This window comes from Podarcis vaucheri (assembly GCF_965113315.1).
Source record: "Podarcis vaucheri genome assembly, chromosome: Z".
Lineage (NCBI taxonomy): Eukaryota > Metazoa > Chordata > Lepidosauria > Squamata > Lacertidae > Podarcis > Podarcis vaucheri.
The window spans coordinates 12,894,088-12,918,715 of record NC_138758.1 but is presented as its reverse complement, the minus strand read 5'-3'; the positions used below and the strand labels follow the sequence as shown (position 1 = coordinate 12,918,715).

At 37.3% G+C, this 24,628-nt stretch overlaps 1 protein-coding gene across 1 annotated transcript in view; it reads right to left on the bottom strand.

Moving 5' to 3' along the window:
• Window positions 1-24,628, bottom strand: part of STAG2 (STAG2 cohesin complex component) — a 63,140-nt gene that overhangs the window by 7,024 nt on the left and 31,488 nt on the right. The window contains exons 7-29 of the mRNA XM_082207341.1: window positions 22,110-22,314; window positions 20,874-21,025; window positions 18,201-18,274; window positions 17,983-18,106; window positions 16,922-17,020; window positions 16,726-16,805; window positions 15,312-15,419; window positions 13,291-13,402; window positions 12,101-12,218; window positions 11,003-11,106; window positions 9,905-9,997; window positions 9,338-9,427; window positions 8,826-9,029; window positions 8,376-8,446; window positions 6,799-6,886; window positions 6,616-6,696; window positions 6,052-6,144; window positions 5,000-5,174; window positions 4,209-4,348; window positions 3,745-3,846; window positions 2,752-2,900; window positions 1,749-1,877; window positions 721-926 (exon numbers count right to left, since the gene is read on the bottom strand). Coding sequence (XP_082063467.1) covers window positions 721-926; window positions 1,749-1,877; window positions 2,752-2,900; window positions 3,745-3,846; window positions 4,209-4,348; window positions 5,000-5,174; window positions 6,052-6,144; window positions 6,616-6,696; window positions 6,799-6,886; window positions 8,376-8,446; window positions 8,826-9,029; window positions 9,338-9,427; window positions 9,905-9,997; window positions 11,003-11,106; window positions 12,101-12,218; window positions 13,291-13,402; window positions 15,312-15,419; window positions 16,726-16,805; window positions 16,922-17,020; window positions 17,983-18,106; window positions 18,201-18,274; window positions 20,874-21,025; window positions 22,110-22,314 — 2,797 coding nt within the window. The remainder of the gene's footprint in view (window positions 1-720; window positions 927-1,748; window positions 1,878-2,751; window positions 2,901-3,744; window positions 3,847-4,208; window positions 4,349-4,999; window positions 5,175-6,051; window positions 6,145-6,615; window positions 6,697-6,798; window positions 6,887-8,375; window positions 8,447-8,825; window positions 9,030-9,337; window positions 9,428-9,904; window positions 9,998-11,002; window positions 11,107-12,100; window positions 12,219-13,290; window positions 13,403-15,311; window positions 15,420-16,725; window positions 16,806-16,921; window positions 17,021-17,982; window positions 18,107-18,200; window positions 18,275-20,873; window positions 21,026-22,109; window positions 22,315-24,628) is intronic.

Genomic DNA, 24,628 nt, shown 5'->3' with positions numbered 1-24,628 from the left:
TTTTTAAGTGTCCCCCTTGTCAGTAACCCAAAGAAAGGAAAGTCAAAGGAAGAAAAAGAGCTAGTGTGGTTGCACAGACTGGGAAGTAGACCTCAACACAAATAACAGCAACATCTCATTCCCACTTAGGAGGCACACTAGCTCCACCTGACTACTGGAGCAACTCACCGGATGGTCCCCTCCTGTACTGCAGGAAAAAAGAATCAACAGGCATAGACTCAATGCAGAAAATCCAATTACCACTCCCTAAAATTATATGGCTATCAGGAATGTGGCATAGAGTCATCCCCACCACCACTGATAGGTGGTTCCCTCCCTTTCCCTGTTTACTACAGGGAAACTATGTTTCGTGCTAACCCAGCCCTGCCTGCAAAACATGCATCTGCAAAACCACTTCAACTCATGGAAATCCCTTTCTGGCCCTAACAAAAGTTTGCCCAAGATCTGTCAGAAGTCACAAAACAGCAACTATGGTTTCAGAAAACCACGAAGGGAGGCAGGATCACACAAGTCAGTGGTTTGGAGTACAATAAATATATTGTTTTCACTAAGACTAAATTAAGCTGAAAGCTTTCTTATTAACAGTGGGCTACAAATAGCTAAGGTTTTGTGAGAGGCCTTCACATTAAATGAAATCAGGAACTGTACTACAGTTTACATTTTAGCACTTCTCAAGTTGAAAGCCAAACATGCTGGAATGAAAAAATTAAAAATACAAACCTTCTGGTAGTTTCCGCTTCCCTGTAGCTGGTTTTGTTTTTTTGTTCCTTACTGTAGACCCTCGATTACTGATTCCACTAATGACTGACATAGTATCGTCATCACCCCCAGCTAGCAAAGAGTTCCTGTAAGACATGAGTGGAAGCCACACATCTTCTCTTCGGAGAGACATCTGAAATGTCATGAACTTCTCCAGATATACATACCTTTAAGAAGGAACAATAAATTATTACTAAAACACACTGGATATATATTTAACATAAGAATATCAAAAGTAATGGCACAGTTCTCTAAAGCTTTTAAATTCAAAGGTCTAAAGACAGAAATAGCATTTAAGCAGCAATTCTCCCTGCAATAACAAAACAGCTAGCAGCCATTTCCATGTATTGCTTTTGTCAACACAAACTCTAGCCATTCTTACATCTGCTCATTTTGTTTTTGGGTTATTATGTATTTTGTGTTCTCATTTGGTATTTTTATGTTATGAGCCACACTGTGATCTTTGGATCAAGGGTTGTATACAAATTTAATAATAATAATAATTGTAATATTAATTGTAATAATAATTCTGCACCCCACTAGCAGACTGCATCAAGTTAGAAAAGACTGTTGAGATGGCCCTAATCTGGAATGTAATAGCAAACAGACCTATAGAGCTAGAATGGAATGGAATGGAATGTTGGCTCTGGAACTACTATCAAATTCTCCTCTGGAATTTTTGGTAAAAGCTATTCTTGTTCCATACATCATGGACAAGCTACATGTATATTTTGTCCTAATTCTAGTGTCTCAAACAGCAACAAGAAGACTTAGGCACTACGCCCCAGTGCTAAAGTTTGTCCACCCACAACATTCTGAAACAATTCTATTTACTTTAATTAATTAATTAATTAATTAATTCCACATTAAGGCACAGCTATTCTCAGAGAAATATATTACAGAACAAATTTATTAAAAGAACAAATGATGATACTTAAAAGACATCCATGTAGCTTGTAAGAAAATCCAAATATAAAGAAAGTACTTACACTGTTTTTTTGTCTTGCCTGAGAAGTTTGGATGAGAACTCACTCAATATATCAAGAAATGCCAGATTTAATGGTGGATGGCTCTCACCTTGAGGGTTAGGCTCTTTAAAAGCAAACTCTATGCCGTCCCTGAAAACAATTAAGGATTTAAGTGAACGCTTATAAATAAGTTTTCACAAAGGGCAAAAAAATGAAAAACATACAGTAAGATTTCCCTTTGAGATGAAAAGGCTCCAAAACAATTGATGCTAGAAAAATATTTCAAAAGGGTAAACAGTATTTTTTACATTTAAAATATTGCAAATCATGTATTTTACAACTGTGAATGAAACATTGTTCTCAATTAAAATTAAACATTTTAAATGAAGCTAAAAGGATTTTTCCTATTTGTTTTTGTATTCTCATGGAATACAGGAAATTCAAAGTATGACACTTTTCTTTTTGGTGTTGTGTGCACATATGAAAGTGCTTTATGAAAGTCTACCCACTGCCTGATGCCCAACTCTGAAAAACAAAGGTGATGCTAGGTCTTGAACCTCAGAGCTTCTTCATGCAAAACAGGTTCTCTGCCACTAAACTACAGCCTTAACATCATAAAAAAGCTTCAGAAATATCATGGTCTACTTTCTGATATGCCCAGCTAGGCTAGAAGAAAGCCAGCTATTGTGTAGCAGATGGAGTAAAATGCACAGACCTCCAAGGGGTTTGTGTGATAGCACTGCTGAAATTACAGGAAGTTACATAGGTGGTGAATCTTTCAAACTGAGGTTCACATATGCCTGGAGAGTTATATTTGGCCTCTGCGCCACAGGTTCTACCCCTACCACAAAGACTGAATTGGCTAGAATTGAATATACAATTTATTTTAGACCTTCCACCTGCTAGAAATGGTGAGATTGATCACACATTAAATTCACAAAAAGCTAAATAGTAATTCAAAACTCAAGATGCATTTGTGTTTTCCGAAACAAAAACAAAAAAAACAAAAAATGGGAGCAATTACTTGTGTAGCATAGCAATGGCTTCTCTTGTTTTCAGTTGATCGAGTCCAAATGTTAAAGCAAAACGTCGAGCTAACTCCTTAATGCCACTGAAAGTTGGTGATGATCTGTCAAAGTTATACCCATTTTCTTGAATCATCTCATTGAAAAGCTGCATAAAGAAAGCATTTTTCAGTCTTAATAAACTTTTGTGTAATTTAATGCATAATCTGACTATTTCCCCAAATCTTACAAAATGAGCGTCTTCTACCAACTTTAAACAAAACCATCTTAAGAGCTAGTCTTTCAACATAAAAGAATAACTTTGCTTACACTCCAGCAAGATATAAGTTTATAAAGAGGGTAGTATTACTTATAACAATACAATGAAGTGTACAGAGCATTCTGTCTGCTAAATTCCATCTCCCAAAACTTGATTGAAGCTTACAATGTGCGTACCCGTATGTCAACTTATTTTCGGTAAACCTTTTGCAATGTGGTGTTAGAACTAGTTCTAAAATATATGCAAGGTGAAGAAGAGCATAGAAGAAATGTGCTTAATGAATTGGGACATTATGAACTTGGGCATTAATATTAATTAATAAGGATTTATTAAAGTATTTCAGAATTATCGTCTGATGGCCTGCAGGGTGAATGCAAGCTGACATATTATTCAACCCATTAATTTACAGACTGAGGGAAACATATGGGAAACCCTGTTCCTTCAGGTGAGGGTAGTCCAACACATGGCCCATGCACACTCGCATACATTTAAGTGACTGAATTTCTCTTTGAGAGAAATCACAAACATATGAAATGTGATTTGTTCCCAGAAATTTCCTAATTGTCAATGCTCATTAAAGTTAGCATTAAGTATCACAGAACTTCATGGGCATAACAATGGACTCAGATATAAATAGAATTACTCCTATAACTTGAGTTGCACTAATTTATTTTAAAAAGGTCTGCTTTTAGCAACCACTGGGATCAGGTACTTTAATTGAGTAAGTACTTACCTGTTGTAAACTAAGAATCAGAGTCTTTGCACACTGGATTTTATCTATTTGCCTTGTTTTACTCATTGTTTCTTTGATTATATCTCCATAATCATTGTAATACTGTATGGGAGAGAAAGCACACAGAACAGCTTGACTTGCTGACAGCAAACAGTCACTTCTTAACAGTGTCAAGAAGTCAATTGAAGAGATACTAAAAAAGGACTTTAAAATATTTCATTTAACTACAATTTAACAAGACATTCCGAGGGCCCAGGCAAGACATGCATTCTATCAATACAAGACAGAAGGAAAACAAATGTACACTAATATGAATCAAGTATATGAACTGTTTATGGTCTAACAGCCACACATAAAAAGGAAATATAAAATACTTGAAAAATGAGAACATGCTAGCTGACAGCAACCAGTTAACATGAAAGCCCCACCCCACAATTTTCAGAAGATAAGAAATGCTGAATTACCTTCATATATTGCTTAAAAATATCTGCAGCAGTATTCATTTCCACCACTGTATATACAATAAGTTTACAAAAAGCTGCAAGCAAATTTCTTCTTTTGTGCAAAGCTTCAATCTTACTGGCTTCATCATCCTGCTGTCCATCTAAGAAATGAAATAAGGTGCACAGCATTAAAAAAATCAATTCTCATCAACTGGACATTTATTAACAACTGCTGAAAATGTTGTTGAAAATAACCTATGACAGCAGGAAAAAAGAAGTGACTACCAAATGCTTTACCAGCTACACTGTATTAACAAGGCAATCTTTAAAAAGAAAATAAAACTTTAAGTACACCGTAGCACAGAATAGTTTTGGTAGTTGATTTAAGTTCTCTTTATTCATTTCTTGTATGATCCCTTTCCAACTTTTTTACAAGAATTTACACTTCGATTGGTATTTCATGGAATCATAGAGCTATCTTTTAAAGGTAACTGAAAGCAGGACACAATGCAAGGCCACAAAGTTCTAACTGTTGTAAATGACATATTCTAAGCTAACGTGAGTTACTACAATTTAGACTGCAATGATGAAAATATGGTGAAAGCCAGAGCCTAATTCCCACTCAAGTGATAAACATGTGTCTTCACTGTACCACTTCAGACTGCAGCTGAGAACTCATGTGATAAGAAAAGAAAATAGGCAAGCTATTCTGAGGAAGCCAGTGATTTAGTAGATTAAGGGAGAACCCAGGTCTTTTGGGTCATATTCAGATTCTGTCAATATGATTAGAAGATGATTTCACAGCCTTATACCTGCACTGTTGTTATCATCATCCTGGTCAATGAAGACATGATCGAGAATAAAACTCAACATTTCAGCTTGCAATGAAGAGTCAGGAGTATAAACTAGCGGCTCTAAGATGTCACGACCTCCTGACATAATCTGATGACTGAAGATCATTAATACATCACACAAAATTGTAAAGGCCTGCAAAAAAATGATAAGAACCGTAATTATATATATATATATTTCTGTTGCAGGCTGTTAGATGTGGAATTCCCACCTCATCATTACATTGTGTCTGTCATATTATGAAGACCCTGACCTTTGACACCTGAGATGTTTTAGGACCCACCTTATTCTTCCAATTTTAAGCATTAACAGATTTTAGTATGATTGTATTATTGTGGCAAGGAATCCAATAAACAGTTAACTGTAAACTTGTAAAGTAAGGATCCAACTAAGTTTCCCATTTATCTAAATATTAACCTTTCAAACACCAAAAGAATGACATCCAATAAAATAAAACAAAAACCTAATGAAACAGTCCCCTCCCCCAGCTTACCTTTTATTCCGAGGAGCTCTACTAAATCTAGTGAGAGAGCTATGTATTTTAGCACATGTATATTTCACCTTTCTAAAGGCAGTACCTGAGTAATTTCCAGTCCATCTATCATCCAGGCCCAGTGCACCTAGAAGCATTCTGGGTTGAAAATAGCTGAAAGTCCCTTTTTAAAATAAAAAAATCAATTTTCTTAATTGATTGTTGGGCAGGGCGGTGGAACTAATGTAGGTGTTCTGGGGTACCAGGTTGCCATTGAGCACTGCAATGGCAACCCCAGGGCTAGAAATTATACAACTAAAATATCAAACAAAAGTGTGTTTTCATATGCTATATGTTGAAACAATCTAAAGATACTGCCTTTCCAATATTCTAAACGTTAGCATCCTAACAATTTGCACTATTACACAATTGAGGAAAATCAAGATTTGCTTAACATATACACACACACACACACACACACACACACACACACTTACACACTTACATGCAAAGGGGCCAAGTAGTAAAACAGTGACTAACCTGTTCTTTAACAGCAGTATTTACGTTGGTAAGGTAGTGCTGGCAGATTTGACAAAATACCCTCATCTGTTTCTTTAAGCGTAGAAGATCCTCCTTTGAAACAGAATGTTAAATAATATGCAATGCTTTAAATTATACTTGCTTGTTAAACAAAAAATGTATGTTAACTAAGAACTTGTCATAAAATAGAAACGATCTAAGAAAAGAAACAAAAACCATGTAGTATAATTGCAGCTTATTTGACCCTTGGAATTATATCCTGTGCAAGTTGCAAGCAGGTTTCTGGATCACACATTGCATTCCTCTGTTCTCCTCATTATGGATAGAAATAAGCAGCTGAAAAGAGATGTCCCATTTATGTCATTTAAATGAGAGACCTCCCTCCCTCAGCTCAATAAATCCACCCTGCCCTTCAGAGGTCAGAAGGGTTACCAGCTGTCCTACTCTCCCCGCCCCCCATCATACTGACAGGCACTTCAAGTAGCTTGACCTGGTGACACACTGCTATTACACATTTCATTCTATGAAACTATAAGTTGCCACCATCATCATAACAAGGCTTACCTTTGTAGAACTGCTGTCAGTAATTTTTGCTAGCTGCCAAAGGATTACATAGTGAGTACACTGCAGAGCATGAATAACAATCTGTGTTTAAAACACAAGATAAAATGGTTATTAAAAAAAGGACTGTGATTTTTGTTTTCTTAGATGTATTTTTCCTATTACTGCTTTTTTAAATATACAAACCTGTTCAGGCATATCTCCATTCTCAATGCCTGTTTTTAATAACTTGTAGTTACAACCAAATAAATCCCATCTTGACAGATCATGAGCACTGAAATAGAAAGAAAATGAACAGTTCAATTTCATCACACCTTCTCTCCCACTTTGCAATGCACTGATTACTGTATTCCTTGCAATACAGTGCAAGCAGCACAGTGCAACTACACTTAGGCATTAGTTGAATTACTCTCCTTATAACAGATCTAGACATGTTATCACCACAGAAGAGGAAACCTTAGGTGGTCCTCATACCTCTCTAGGCCACACCTATTGCAGCCCCAACTTTTGCCTCTGACTCTGCCCACAACAGTCATGTGGCCCCCAGAAGGTTCCCCATAATGGAATACAACCCTTGATATGAATAAATATCCCCACTTCTGCTACAGAGTTCCAGTGTGCTTTGCACAGCACCAAGTCATGGAGGATGCAATGTGCCTGCTTTTCCCTCCTTGCCCCTTCCCCTGGATTGGAAGAGGAAGGAAACAGGGGTGCCAATCTGTAAATAGCTTTTTACTGTAGAATAGATTGTGGCATCAGCACAGTTGCTATCATTCAATATAAAATATATTCCTAAATGAACTTTCCAGATCTTGGTCTAGTTCTTATCTCAAATTTGTCCTGGAAAGCACTGAGCAACCATCCTAACCTCCTAAGACTATTTATGTAATGTACTGAAGAAATAATCTGGTTACCAGCAAAATTTAATCAACATCTCCTGTAAAGGAATGTGTCCCACACAGTCAACAGTAAGATAACCTGAAGACTCAGGAAGCAATTGACTTCAAGCAAGTAATGAAACTTTTGGGAATACTGTAGTTAAGGATTCTTTTACTCTTTAGATAAAAATATGTTAAGTGTTGTAAGATTTGTTGCCTAATTATTTTAAAATTTTGCTGTCTGAAGCAGCATCCATATATTCGGTCTTTTTCATTTCATGTAGTAAGACAATATTTCTTTATTCTCTTACTTATGCATTTCCTGTGGGTATAAGAATAAGGGTAAACTCATTCATATATTTTTTTTAAAAAACCCCACACACTGTAACTCTAGCAAAAAAGATGCTGAACCTTCCCTCAGCTTAATATTGGGAGTGTACATAGAAGACACGTAGGTAGTGGACACATATACAGGTTTTTAATGCCCACCTTCAAACAAGACAAGACAGATTCATGCACAGCTAAGTAAGTAGTTCTAAACAAAGAGCTAACATGAAGGCTAACCGGTGGTACTCTCTCTCTCTCTCTAGTATTAAAAGAGTGAATGCCTCTTTACACAAACATGAAATGTAGTAATGTTGATAGGGGAAAAGACCAGCAGGAACAGAAGTTGGGCATATTGAGAAGAAAGTAGTCAAATGCCTGCATAATACATGGCTGCTAAAATGATCACAGCACTACTGTCAATTATTTTAAAAATTATTTTTTGAAATAAATAGTTTAATTTTAGCACTTTTAAAACTTCTCAGTGATTAGAATTTAAATTTCTTATTAAAACAAAGAGTTGAGAGTTGCAAGAAGCGGACAGGCTGTTCCTGTACTTACTTATGAAAAGCAGTGATTCGCTTTAATGTTGATAGGACCTGATAAGCGTCGTCTTCATCAGGTTCTTCACCCTGTTAAGAAATGATACGGTTGCAGTAAAAGTAAGTATCTTCAATAAATGGTAAAGTAATATTTTAAGAGTAGCTCAAATGAAAAGCACTCACAAAATCAACAACTATCAATGCTTTCTATTTCTGGCCATATATGAAGTACTTGCAATTGTTGAGGTTTTTTGTTATTACAAGGAGCGATGAGAAAAAAATATATCTTATATTGCCTCTTGTAATATGTAACAAGAGAACCTTGTAAATAAACACAATTGTTGGGGTTTTGTACCTTGTGAGAAGCTTTATGCTATCTGCTAGCTTGAATGCTAAAGCATGAAATACACACACACACACACACACACACACACACATACACACACACACTCTAAAACAAGATACATGCCTCTTGCAGAAAATCTTCAAGAAGTCTATTGAATTTGTCAGCCAGTTCATCCATTAGCTGACTTCTTGCAATGTCCACTCTGTTAAATATTGTGAACTCTTCATTACAGAGTGCATGGTACGTTTTAGAGCAAGCTTCCAAAACATCTGTGTCGGTGTGCTTTTCAACAATATCCCGGATCTGTCGCAATAAGGCATCCAAATGCTACAAAAGACAAATCAAAATTATCAAGTAAGCACAGCAAACATATTTTTTCTGGTTATTTGATCAAGTAGAACAAACCAACAAACAAACCCAAAAGGAATTTCTTTAAAACTACTTATTTCAAAAGAGGTAGGTATTGGACCTGTTACAAGAGTTACATTCTCTTGAAGCTATCTGCTCTATAGCCAAGCCTGCAATAGCCCCCACTATGGAATGCTGCTAACCCCCAATATACAATTATCTGTTTAATAGCAGGATTTGTTCAGTTTTTATTCCCTTTATTCTTCTATACTTGCAAATTTGCTTACCTTTTCTAATCTCCCTGTTGTGTAGATTTCCAAATCAAAATATTGTGGCAACTGTAACAAGTTGGTGACTTTCTCTGCATCTACAGAATACTGTAGAAATTGATAAAGAAAACAAAGCTCAAATATTTTAAAAGAAAACAAAAGTGCCCCACATAATCATGTATTTGTTAAATTTTAATGCCAGCTTTCTACCAAATTATGCATTCTACAATTCCAGACATGAGTTTCACCAGGAAATCAAAAATATTCATTATTAATCAACATTGTTAACTTCATTAACCAAGTAACTTCTCCAAATGCAATCTTTCTGTATGCCTCTTCAAGTGCTGGGACCAGTGGAAAATTGCACAAGAAGGGCAAAGCACATTATTTGCATGCAAAAGGTCCCAAGTTCAATCCCTGGCTTCTCTAGGTAGGACTGAGAAAGTTACTCCTGTATGAAATCCTGGAGAGCCGCTGCCAGTCAGTGTAAACAATACTGAGATTGATTGACCAATAGTCTGACACCGTATAGGCAGCTTCCTATGTAACTGTGGTCTTAAAAAGAGAGAGAAATAAATCACTCACTTTTGCTAACAGCTGAGGGAGTGCCACAGCAAAAAGTTCTGTGATCCTTGTCCTGTCATCCAACTGTGCTTTTTTCTCCTTTGCCGTAAGTACCTACATTGAAAGTGCGAGGATAGTTATAACTAAATAAGTGATCATATCAACAGTTGTTTAGTGCAACAAGTAACTTACTAAGTTAAAAAAATGTAACTCATAGTAGACCCAAGAGCCTGCTGCGCCAGACCAAAGGCCAATATAGTCCAGCATCCTGTTTTCCACAGTGGCAAACCACATGCCCCTGGGAAACCCAAAAGCAGGACACAAGAACAATAGCTCTATCCCACTGTTGTTCTCCAGCAATTGTTATTCAAAGACATGCTATTCTGTACTACTTTCTGGAGTTAATATATAAAATAAAGAACAGGCGTGGCTGAGATGTGAAGCAGCTGCGCCAGAATCGCCACCCATCCGTGTGCTCATGCATGCCCAGTGACAATTATGTGTGGGGAATTTGGTACAGATGCCACATGTATGAACAGATTCATATAAAGGAGCAAACTAAAATTTATTGTTTACATTTATTAGTTGCTTATTAACTGAATCCTCTAACCAATGTACAACCAAAGTTAAGCAATGGGTATAGAATCATGTTTTCAACAGCCACACAATTTACACTACATAAAGTTATTGCATTGTAGAATTAATAAGTGCTAATGCTACAAAAATGTGCCACAATTCTATGACCAAATTTCAGTATTGGAACTTGGATTGCTTTACTCTGGTCTTTGAGACAAAAAATAATTTAGTTAAAGTTAAGATACTTTCACTAATATGTACACTAGGCATGAGTTCATCTTCCAATCAACACATCTTACTTCTGATTTAACGTAATAATCCAATGAAAGTTAAAAGGCTTTTGGGACACAACTATAGGGTCTTTTGATACGTATTTTAACAATGCAACATTACTGACATTGTACTGCATCCATCTGTCACAACATATGTGAAGAATTACCAACACAGTTTTTCATTTGCTAGAAAGCCTTATTATTAAAATCAAATATGAGAATGAATTCAGCACTACTGCCATACTATAAGTTTACAAAAACAAAACCATACCCGCTTTCCTGAGCCTCTTCCTACAGGCGGATGACATTCAGCTGCTTGTCTAATTGTACACAGCATTATTTCAATTAGTGCACTTTCCTGTTTGTCTGTTAAAGCTGAAATTATAAAAAAGATCAAAATATTTCAACTCATTTTTCCTAAGAATATACCTGCTTATGAAGCCTTAGATATAAGTAATAAAGGTTTTCCACTGGAATTATGTTAATAGCTTAAACTTGCAACTGGGGCATCAAGATTAAGTAGAAAACAACAAATGTGTACAATTATGAGTTTGAATTCAGGTTTGGAAGTAATAGTAATGTTTTACAGTTTTTGTACTGTACTACATTCAAGGCTCTATTTGCATTTTAATGCTTTCTTTAAGAAGACAGCAGTATTATTTTTACAGAATAAAGTAAATGGGAGATTCACACGATAAGAACAAAGCAGGAGCAAGGGTACTGATCTGCAGAATTAACTCAAGGTACTGATTTAGCATTAAAATGATTTCAAATGTTTAATAAAATTATCAGAGATGATGTTTCAGTATAAATCTGCAAGACAGCATTATTCCTACAACCACAATACCTATACAGAAAAACTGAGGAGCAACCAGACATCTGTTTGTTTATTAAAACACATTTGCTGGTTTGACTATGAAATAGGGGAGGGGGTTATCTTTGTATACTAAAAAATCATGGTGAGAGACCAAGGGAAAGCGTATTTCGCTCCTCATCACTGCAAGAGCCACTCTATAGTTCTCTGGAGAACTTGTTTATTAAACATATACATATTTCATTTGATCCCCAAGTTGAAGACAACAACAAAAATTCAACAGATTTAGGCTACAAACTATGCTTCATAAAGAGTATGCCCAATCCAAGAGTACATTCCAAGGAAATATGCATAGAACCAAACTGACCTATGGACTGCAAGACATATGGACTATTTGCTAACCAATGGTTGCAATCCAGATTTCTGTACACAAAAGAGCTTCCTTTTCTCTTCCATGAGAAAGGAAACCTCTCCAAGCTCAAAACCCCTTCCCAACCAGACTATAAAGTCTTCTTATGAAAAAGTTTGATGCTGAAGAATACAGTGAAATCTTACGTTCTTCTCCATTGAGTGGCTCCTCCAACAGAAGACTATTCATACATTCCCAGTCCTTCAAGAGGTCAGTGGCACAATCCCACATGCTGTCCACCAAGTAAGCAGCATGCTCATGTAACTAAAAAAGATTCAACTGTATTTAACATTTTGTCTCAGGAAAACTAGTTAATATGTATACCCCAATGGTTAGGAAAAGCCCTACTGTTGTTGAAGCTGTGAAAGAGCTAATACTAATTCCTGTTATTTATAATTTCAAAGGGAACAGAATTATGGGCAATTAACCAGGAAAATGTTTTGTTACTTGTTTGCAGATACTATGATGACCCCTTGAAACAAGTGTATTTAAGCATCCTGAACTGGTTTACTTATTCAGAAATGTGTGCTGCATTTTAATTGACAGTGACAGTCATGGTTATTTGAAAGATCTAATCACAGCAAAACACTCAAAGAACCTCAAATCAGACAACTCTTCTTCTCCCCTCATGCTTCTATTATCATAACTGTCAATGCTAAACAGTGTCAGCAATAATCATAAAGGGAGAGATTTGGAGGTGCACAGAAGAGCAAAGGAAATGTGGCCTATGAGTTCAATCTGGCCATATTGTTTATATTCATACTCTTAACAGAGTAGCCAAAACTTTTCATGAACTCATTTTCCACTAATTAGTGTAGCCAAAAAAATATAGGCCTCGGCAGCTATTTAATCATCAAAAACTACCTCTACAGTAAAATAAATAATCCCTTTAATAACAGATTTGTAAAGACATCCTAGTTTTAAAAAATGTTCGACAGATACAGTGGTACCTCAGGCTACAAACTTAATTCGTTCCGGAGGTCCATTCTTAACCTGAGGCGCGCTTTCACTAATGGGGCCTCCAGCTGCCACCACCGCACTGCAATTTCCATTCTCATCCTGGGGCAAAGTTCGCAACCTGGAGCAACTACTTCTGGGTTAGCAGAGTTTGTAACCCGAAGTGTTTGTAACCCAAGGTACCACTGTATATAAAATGAACTGGGGCAAAACTATTTTACTGCTCTTTTAAGCAAATTGCTATACTTGGGTGAGACACTTCTTACTATTCAGAAAGTCTTGAATGCCTGGTATGCTCTTCTGGAAGAAATCACCATAAAAATCAAGCATTTATCTTAACTATAGTTCTATAAAATGAACAAGTTACTCATAAACATACCTCACTTTCCAAAAAGAAAAATACTAAAGTCTTGACAAGGTTAGCATTTGGACCTTGTCTCCCCCGTCTTTTAAGAATTCCATCCTCTTCAGGGTCTCTACGACTAAAAAGCCTTTCAAAGCAAGGGAACAAAAAAAACAAGCACCAGACATTTATTGCTATATCAAAAATTGCTGTATATGCATTTACTAGACAGATGATGTTTTCAAGAGCAACAGTTAACTATTATTAACAGTTAAAAGTTTGCTCTTTTATAGACAATATCCAATTGTTGCACCCTACTGATGCAGTGAACTTCCACTTGCACACGTGATACATTTTATTTCTCATTTTCCTTGCTGTCACCCATGCACCCCAAAATCTGCTCCAGTGGGTTGAGGGACCCTCTGAGATAAGATGGGGCGGGGGGGGGAGATGTAGGGGGCAGAAGAGGAAGGGGAATTCCCACTGTGTACACTGGCACTATGTGGGAGCTCATCCTCTATCACTATGGAAGGGTTGCCTATAATAGGGTTGCCACATTTTGAAGAACAAAAAAGGGGGCACATTTTCCAACTTCTACTTTCTGTTCTGTCAGGCAAACGCCGAGGCACTTTCTTGCATATTCACCTCTGGCGGCTGAACACTCAGTGACCTAGTTTAAATATGTGTGTGTTGGGTTAGGATAGCAGGAATGCAAATACTTGCATACTTAGAATCATAGAATTGTGGAGATAGAAGGAACCCTGAGGATCATCTAGTCCAACCCTGCAATGCAGGAATGTGCAGCTGTCCCATATGGGGACTGAACATGCAACCTTGGCATTATCATCACCATGCTCTAACCAAAGCAGGGAGTTGAACCAAGGTCCTTCTGGGTGCAAAGATGTTCTTGGCACTGAGCCATAGTCCCGCTGAAACAGAAACAAAGGAAGGAGCCTTATACCAAGTCTGACTCAATGCTCTGTCTACCTCAGTACTGCCTAAGTCCAAAGTTCATTTCAGGACCTAATCCGGCCTGTCAGATTTTATCTGGCTCCTGTGGCAGTTTCCTTTCTGGGGTAAAATCCTAAAAAAAACAGCTCATCAACTTCAACCCTAAAAAAACCCTTCATTTCCGGCCCCTCTTTTAAAAAAGTTTGCACACCACTGGCCTACGTAGTTGCTTTGGAATGTCTCAGGGCAGCAGTATTACCACACACACACAAATGGCTTTAGTCATTACGGTCCCCAATCCATGCATGTTTTACTTGGGAGGAAACGCCACTGAACTGCTGGAATTTACTTCCAAGTAGAACACTGCCTCCAGATCAGAAATGGAAACAACCCTTTCCCCCAAATGATGCCCAAATTGCTTCTTTTGTTTATTACACATTGTATTTTATTGTATTATGCTTTAAATTCCATAAAAATATACTCATCTTAAGTCTGCATAATACCTCCTGCACTCCACTAACCATAGTTAGTGGAAACTAGTTTGCAAATCCTGGTTTATGATCATCCAATTTGCTAATCAACCATAAATTGTTATTTGTCAAGTCAGATATCACACCAAAAAACCTTAAGTCATTAGCTGAACTGAACCATAAATACAAAAACCACCAGGATTTTCAAGCTGTCCATTTACTAGAGCTGTGGCATGCAGTGAAAGGCACATGATGTCCACAGAGTGTGAGCAGGCATACTTTCCCTAAACTGTATGAGACTTTTAAAGGTCAAAACGAGCACTTCAAATGGGGTCCAGAAACAAACTTTAGCCCCTTTAACATTATCAAGCCCCATTTGGTTGGAACTGACTCTGACATAGGCCTGTATATAGAACAGTACTGAGATTTCCTGCTCAGGTGGAACTAGAGAAATAAAACTTAGTTGTGATATTTGTGTGTGTAACTTCCTACAGTCTGAAGCAACTATACTGCATTCGATTATTGCTTCCCTCATGAGGAGCAACTTTGTTTAAAACATATCCATAGTATGCTAATTACAGAAAACATTAACCATTTCATAAGTGGTACTTATACAAAAACATTATCCTGCCTTACTTTTTATACAGAAATTCTCCTGCTGCTACAGCTACTGGACGATGGGCAGAGTAAACCAGGTGGTAGACATTTTCACAGTCTTCTGCAGTCAGGACTTCTTCACTACTCCTAGAAATGAAAATAAAAAATATATATCCCAAAATCTTAAGGAAGAATGAAGAGATTCAAAGTTGATGTTAACATTAAAATCAAAAAAAAAGGGCAAAGTGACTAATATTTCGATGTAGGCAAAAATAAAAGTACAGAAACAATAACCACAAAGCCAACGGAGCTAGGTTTACAATATAAAAGCACAAAAATACATATCACAGTAACAAATGAAAACACTATGCATGTACTCCACAGTTTAAAAGGCCATAGATAGTTTAATTAGCCAAAGGACTGGTAGAAGAGGAATGTTTTTGTTTGGTGCCTAAAGTTATGGAACAAAGGTGTCAGGTGAGCATCTCAGGGGAGAGCATTCCACAAGCAGGGAGCCAACCCAGAAAATCCATTATGGTTTTGCTACCCTCCAGACCTCTCACAGAGAAGGCACACAAAGAAGGCCCCAGATGATGACTGCAAGGTCAACCAATTCATATGGGGGGAGGTGGTCCATGAGGTATTGCAGTCCAAAGCGATGTATACCAACCGCTCAGGGGTTGCATAACTAGTTTCATTTTACTGAGTTTCATTAGCTGCTTATTAAATTTGTGAACAGCTGTATAAAAAAACGGTAAGTGATCTGAGGCAAATGCTGACAGCTAAGTTATCTTTGCCGCCAACAGTTGACATGTCCCATAGCTACCAGAATTGGTTATGAATGGAGGGCTGGTCAAGTACTACAGCAGTTTTCTATGTAATATTATTTGCACTGTGGGAAATGGGCCAAATTCTCTCCGACATTTTTATTCAAGTATAATGAAATGTAATTGGCAATAAAATGATATAATGGAGACAGGGTGAATCCGGTTGATCGCTAAGTAGTTGATAGCTGCAGCTGCTTGGAAACTGGGAGAAGATGCTGTAGGAATTCTTACATCACCTACAAATAACTTCCATGAAATCAGTGGACTTTTAAAATTACCACAGCAGAACAGGTGACCTCACTAAGTCAGTTTATGCTGTCCTGCTGCTCACTGTGGACATGAACAAAAAACCCACCAAAGAATTTGGGCTCTCAAATATATCAAGGAATCATGACATTTTCTGGCACAAATGGTTGTTGAGAACTATTTAAAAACCTGCTCAGAGTATCCCAGCATGATAAAAACTGAACCCCCCCAAAAAAGATCTTTCAGCCCCATAAGCAACATAATAAAAGTGACACTGCAAAACAGATATTCTATGTTCAAAGCTTTGTCAAAGTGCACGTAAACAAAATGTACAAATTAACTCCACATGTTTATATTACACACTGGCCTGAAATACTTACTGTAAAACAAGAGTAAGTAGTTTTATTGCTTGCACTGCCACATCATATTCTTTGTCTAGAGTCATAGACACAATTCTATCCTGATGGGGGGGGAAACAAAGTTTTAAAATGACAAGTGTTAAAAATGGAAAGTCTGGAATGCTAGCTTAAATGAAAGAGAAAATGCTAGCTTAAATGAAAGAGTAAAAATACAAACCTTGAATCGACTGGTGAAGAGCTCCAATTTGGAATTCAGTTCTTTATTATAATAAAGCCCTTGCAAAGCTGTAAGACATTTGAGTCTTACCTCCCCTTGCTAAGAAAAAAATCAAACACATGGAGTCTTTAAATATCATTTTTCAACATGACATGCTGCATTCATTGATTGAACAGCTCTACATCTATTCTAAAGCAAAGTTAAATGCTGCAGGTCTTTACTGTTCTTGATTTGTTGCTGTCATATTAATAACCAAGCACTCTCCTGATCAAACAGGCAATATTCCCAAAAACAATATAATCTTCCTCACTATGATTGTGACTGGGATCCAAACAACTACTGGCTGCATTCTAACATGGTAATCCATAAACATGGCTTACTGTGAATGAACAGCACGCTACTGCGTGCTGGCAAATTGCTCCAGCTGCTCTCGTTCCTGAGTGAGGGCAACAAGCTATAATCCAAACCAGAGCTTGTAGTTTGTGTTTCCCAAACAAACCACAAATTGGGAAAGAAAGAGCCTTAGTTTCACAGATTGTAGTTTGTAGAGAAAGAAAACCATGAGCTGGTTCAGACATTGATAGAAACTAAGGTTCCTGGTTGATTGCTCCTGCTCACACTAGGAGAGAAGTGCAGCAGGAGCAATTTGACAGTGTGTGCTAGCATATTCCTCATTCACAATAAGCCATAGTTTATGGCTTACCATACATTTAAAAACATTTAAGTAGGTACCAGACAGCCTTCCTAAAAAGCATTCCAAGGTTATGGCACCACTACTGACAAGGCACACTGTAAAGAGCCTGACGAACATGTGTATGCAGGCACTTTGGTCCCAAGCAATACCCAACAACTTGTGAAATGCTTTTGACTCAAAGACCTCTTGGAATGTAATTCATATAACTTAACTTTTGTACTTCTCCATTTTGCTTAAAACCAGCAGATAATATATATTTAAAATGTTGTACCTGTACTGAAACTAACTTTGTTTGGTTTTGCTGCTTTATTTTCAATAATTAATTCTGAAAACCTTGAAAACGGACAAATGGTACACAGCACCTTACCTTGTCATGCATTGTCCATCCCACATATTTTAAATAGCTGTCATTGAGAAAGGCATCACTATACATTTTCATCCAAATCCCAATTTCTTCAATACAGATTGCTCTTATTTCAGCTATTGCATCCCTGGAAGAGAATTGAAAAGTAAGTAAAATATGATAAATAAAATAATCACAAGCAAAGCTTAGCCCGTTCTATAGCACAGAGCAACTGAACTCACCTGTATCTATGAACAAATACACCTTTAAAAATTGCATTCATCATATTCTCTATTTCATCCTGATTTTCTTGGAGCTGAAAAATACATTAAGTGCCAAATGAAGAAACTGTAGTTTTAAGAGATATGCTGACACAATACATGTCTATAAAACTGAAATAATTCTCAAAAAAGATTACGGGACAGGTGAATTTGTTTAAATAATTGCATATTAACAAATCATTTTCAGTGTGTGAACATTACTGCATGCCATACTGGTGTGGGAAACTTTTGGCCCTCTAGATGTTGCTGTATTACAACTGCCATTCGCCAGGCTTCCTGGGGCTGATGGGAGTTGTAGCTGCAACAAAAGCTGGAGGGTCAAATGTTCCCCACATGCCATACAGTAGGATAGCAACATGAATGAAATATCCGTAAAAGTTTAAAATTATACTAATGAAACAATGAAGCTTGAAGATATGCTTACAAGAGTGCACACAATTAGGGGGTGAGGTGGAGTGCTTCTTTTAGAGAAAGCAATTTATGAGCATTGATGAACTGTTGCCCCACCATGCTTTCAATCAACTCACTTTTACCTTTTGCAGAGAACCTAATCATCTAGAGACATCTAAGACCAGAGAGTGGAAGGAAGTGATTCAATGTTGGACACCATCCCATAAAAGAAAGCAGAAGCTCTCTTAAGAGAAACGTAGGGAGGTTAAATGGCACTAAGTTCAGTTAAGAGGCTCTCTGAGCTCAACTCCCCAGTTTGGGAAAAAATGCTTCCTTGGCCTCCACTTGTTCTCAGGTATGGTGCACATGTTGGGAGAAGAGTCACTTTGACTCTGCCCAATAGTTCTTTAGCCAAAGTGAGGTTATCCATGGAAAGGGAGAAGATAGAATGCATAGGAGAGGAAATATATCCTCTACATCCATCCGTTGTACCCAGATGACATCCATGTTGACTATTTACACTATTCACACTACAGAAACTTTGAAACTAAAACTACAGCCATTGTACTTCAATATTTCAATACTAGAAGACATCTGAAGGCAGCCCTGTTTAGGGAAGCTTTTAATGTTTGATGCACTATTGTATTTTAATATTTTGTTGGAAGCCGCCCAGAATGGCTGGGGAAGCCCAGCCGGATAGGTTATTATAATATTTATATTGTGTCTTAGGCACAGTAAGATCATTGTCAGCTAGGATCCAAATCCTGTGAAGACTCATGACACAGTAGCTAAATTCTGGAGGTAAGAATTTCATAGAAAAACTAATGCTCAGTGCCACCTAGCAGAAAAGTTTGAGGACACACAGTAAACTAGACTAAAAACTCAATTTTTGGAGAAGGGGTAAAAAGGAAACTCCATTGTATATAATGTTCCACACAGCACAAATCCAGCTGGTGGGAGTCAACATAGTCTTTTAAAGGGCTGTCTTGCTTAGCTTTCCTTGAAACAAGCCTACACCCATGGATAGAATAATCATAGAAATAGCTGATATTTTGCCTATACAGAGAAAGAGTCCGTCACCTTTTAAGATCTTCATTTATTTCTGTGCTTATTTTGTTACAGTTGTGATCTGTGCCACCAAACTCTTCAATATTTTATTGGGCTGATTTTTAAATGAAATCCAAAGTATTTATAAAAGGTGTTTGTCACTTGAGCTTTCAGATTTACAGTATTCCGAAAATAAATGATTTAGTAGTATTAATCTAGTAACCAGATGCTTCTCCAAAAGTGTACAGTAAGTTCCATGTATTTTGTATTGATGTGTTATTATCTTTCGCGTAGAAACATTATGAACTCTTGCAAGCCAGGAAGAGATCATGAACACCTTTGACGTGTGGCATACTGCAATCTTAGTAGCTTTGACGAGTGATTATTAATAAAAACTTCTAACATTAGGTCAACCCACTCTTTAAATATGCTACTGAGATTCACTTATTGAAGGGTTCTTGCTAGAAAGGGTCATTCAGGCCTAACAAAGGCTTTTTCCGCAATTGCTTACACTTCTTAATTAATTCGATACAATCAGGTTTGATCTGAATTAACATATTTATTTATAATATTATTCAAACTCTTAGCAGCTATGGAAGACCCTATCTTGGTATACTGGTTTACTATATGATTGGGGTGATTTAGGGTCCTTGCCTTGTTCTTCATACAGTACATAGGCAAACAATGGAACTCACTCTTTAAGGAGGCAGTGATGGCCACCTACTTGGATAGCTTTTAACAGAGGATTAGACAAATGCATGGAGAGCCCACCTCTCCCATGTAGGTCACTGGGTGACCTTGGGCATGCCACTCTATTTGAATCTTTTGCACACTTGGTCGTTGTGTTGGATGTGTTAAAACTTTAAAAGAGGAGGGTGTCAATGGCTACTAGCCATGATTTCTATGCTCTACCTCCAAAGTCGGGGGCAACAATGCTTCCAAATACCAGTTGCTGGAAACTGAAGGAGAAGAGAGTGCTCATCCACTCATGTTCTGCTCCCTGGTTTTCCACAGGCATCTGGTTGGCCATTATGAGAGCAGCATGCCGGACTAGAAGGCTCATTGGCCTGATCTAGCAGGCTATTCTTATGTTCCAATAACTAAGCAATGGCAAGATAAATTTCACAATCAACTGACAGCACACCTCATTTTGCATCAAAATCTTTAGAAATTAAAATAATTGACAAAGGCTCTAACCTCTTTCCTTTTTTGTAGCAAGAGCTCCAGTCTATCATTAGCTCGTTTTACAATTATTTTATTTCGTTCTGCTTCATACTGTCGTTGTGTATTGTCCATGTTAATGCTCAGATTTAATGCCACATTCACTAATGCAGTCATCAGTTTCATAGCTAAAAAGTATGAAAGATAAAATCACTTAACGTGCATGTGTTTTAAAAAAATAAATAAAGACATTATCAAGACTGCCAAATGAAACATAGAGACAAAATCACTATAGTACATTTAAATTAGACTGCTCAATGTAAACAAGGCTGCAATCTTAACACACTTACTTGGCAATAAGTCCCACTGAACTCAAGGGGACTTACTTCTTAGTGGACTTGTACAGGGATGCACCATTTGAATGATTCATTCAGAAATGGAAAGGATGGTTACATGCAACCTAGATAATATTGATCTTAATGAACTACTATCTTGATTTGCCTCTGTATCTTTATTTTCTTATTGGAGGAGATATCAAAACAGGCCCATTAGAATGAATAGAGTACAAACATATGAATAATTTATTTTATTTTTCTAAATTAAATTACAATCAACACATGCACACATAGAAATGTATGTGTGCATTTGTATGTAAGTTTATAAAACAAAAACTAGTATAAATAAGAAATGTCTTCATTTATATAACAACAGGAATATATTTTCTACAACAGTATAGTATCTTATTCCATAACCATTTGAAATAACCCCAAACTTTTCAAAAATGCATTTCATTACATATGTTTTATTCAGAGACTCTATCCTATTTTTTGTGGATGGGTAGCAATCAAATTCCATGTCTTTGCCTGGTACCAAAAAGCTTTCCCGGGGCAGAACCCAGGGCAGATATTCTCAACCATAGCCATATTCTCAAGGACATTTTTCCAGTTGCATCTGCTTTATTTCAGAAGGCAGAGACAACAAAGCATCCACATGCTAACATTCAGTAATACAGGAGGAAGTCCAGTGAGGATGATCTCAGTTTTTGGATATAGCCCAAAATATATTTTATTTTACTGTGATTATTCCCACTTTAAAGGAAGGCAAATAGATATCTCCTTGTTCTGTTTTATCAAACAATGTTTTTCTCTTTGGCTTACTGCAGATTTCTGAACCATTCATCGCAAATTCAATAAAATATGGGAGAAATCATTATTCAGGATGCCTTTTAAGACTTAAAAAGATAATACACAAAATCATCCTAAGACTGCTTACCTGCCAGTGTGCTAGTATGTCGAAATGCCCTGACTTGAGAGTCTGATAGTCCTGTAAGTAGTGAAATGACTGTGTCCATCATATATTCATCATATATGATACTATACTGACACTGCCGGACCAATACTCCAATAAACTCACAAAAGCTTGACTTAAATTTCTTCCATTGAGGACCAGCCATGGTAAGTGGATAATCTCCACTATCCTACAATAGGAAACAAATATATGTTAATGATATTTCATATTATTGTTTGTTAGTACATAAGATATTCTAAGTTTTGTTTTGCTTTCCAAAGTGGAACCAAGATTTCTGCTCACCACAAAAACATAACAATTTTTTGCAGAACCAAAACTCTCAAGGCAGCAGGTGCATTTGAACATGCAAGAATAATAATAATCACTCTGGAATAGCCTTGGGGAAAGAAGTTATTTTAAGAAAACTACATAAACTGAGATGCCAACAAGCAGTTTTCAAAACAACACAGGGATTTCAAAAGAAACCAATGATAAGCAATCTGTAAGACATCCAGTTTACTGTTGAAGTCAACTGTCCTTTTTAGCTCTTGAAAATACACACTTTTGGAGAGGAGCTCCCTTATTAAGGCATAAACTGATAACCTCTTCAGAGCAGAATATGTATGGCTCTTGTGCAGTTTATTACCATTGTGCTAAGAAATACAGCTAAACCCTTTTAGATGAATAGTTGGAAGCAGTCTTGGAAAAAAAACATATTGAAACAGTATTTCAAGGTTAAACAGTAGAATGATATTTGTGTAGGAGCATGTACATACATATGTAATACTTATCAAATATTCCACGTCTTTATTACATATCATATTGTTTCTAAACTTAAATACAATATTAAATCTAACAATGCCAATAATATGAATATGGCTGTTTAACAGTTCCCTGGGTTAATATCTTTTAATTTATCCCACGCAAAAATTCTCAAAACTCCACTGTCCATTGTTTTCATTACTGTTACAAGCCATTATTAAACATTGGAAATGTATATTCTTTTTAAATGTCTTGCTTCCAATAACTTCTTTGGGATACCTATCTCTATTCATGCTTGGTATTTCATCGCTCCCCTTAAAACAGGGCTGGAGAAGCTTCTTTAGCTGAAAAGCTGTAGACTCACATGGGCAGCCCTCTGTGGATTACATGCCCGTGGTGAGTGGGGCCAGGGACATGTGGGCGGAGCCACACGATTCTTACTTTTGTACAGTGGGCTACATTCCAGACATGCAAAAGCCAGGAAGGATTACATACACAAACACTTCCACACACAACAGGCATTATGCACTCAAGGAGGACATAGAGCAGAGACAGGTGTGGCACAGAGAAAATCTTGAGGGCTCAATAGAGGCCTGGAGGGTCATATTCAGCCTCTGGGCCAGAGGTTCCCCACCCTATCCTGAAAACCAGTGTTCAAAATTCACTGGTCGCCAGTCACATTTCGCAACTCACAACCATCTACTTGGTGACTGACATCACCATCTGGCTGGCTGGCACATAGTAGCATTTCTTGCTGCATACCAGCCAGCCAAGCTGGAGAGATGTCAGAATCACCAGCAACTCTTGACATCTCCACAAGTCGGCAGCGTCTTTTACTGTCACTGTCACACTACCACAAAAGTCAGCTAACTCGTGTAGTAGCATGGCAGCAAAAGACGCCACTATGCTCCAAACAACCCATCTGTGGAGATTTTTGTTGCTGGCAACTCTGGGTGGAGAGGGCGAGAAATTAAGACAATGGAGCCAGGAGGAGAACAGAAGCTGCTTTATTAGGCTGATGGTGGCTGAACCATAGAGCTGTCCGGAACACACAAGAACACACTTTCCTTGAACTCTGTTCATCCTATCAGAAGGATACACGAGCGTCATTTAATATCGCCACCAATGACACTTGGAGGCCAAAGCTGCATGGTGTTCATCTTTTTATTCCATAAACATGCAACCTAACATCGCAATAAACTAAGTTTCCAAGGTTTATTTTTTAATGAGCTACAGAATCTCAGGGCTGCAAAGGGATGTTTGCAAAACAGGTGAACTTTCATACTCCAGAATGAAGCTCAGAAGGATTTTTAACGTTTAGTGGATAGGATTTCAGAATTGTGGGTTCTAGTCAAAGCTAATCCTACTCAAAGTAAATCCATTTAAGTTACGAGGCATAGCTAACAGGGTCATTACAATCAATGGGTCTACTCTAAGCAGAACTATTTGGCTACAACGCACTGTCTGGCCAGGTATTTTTCTCTTAAGACAACTCTCTGGTCCCTAGTGGTTCTCTGGACTCTCTTTTACTTCCATGTGTGTGTGTGTGTGTATATGTGTGTGTGTGTGTCCTTTGACTCTCGTCTACTGTTATCACTGCTGTCCTTTCTTTTAGGACCAATTGACACAACAGTACTTCACACTGAAGTGGGGTGGCAGGAATTCAGGCAAGGCCATCAGCCTTATGAACACCTCTTAACTCACATGGTGTGGCTTGCTACTTTCTGGAAAGTCTTTGAAAG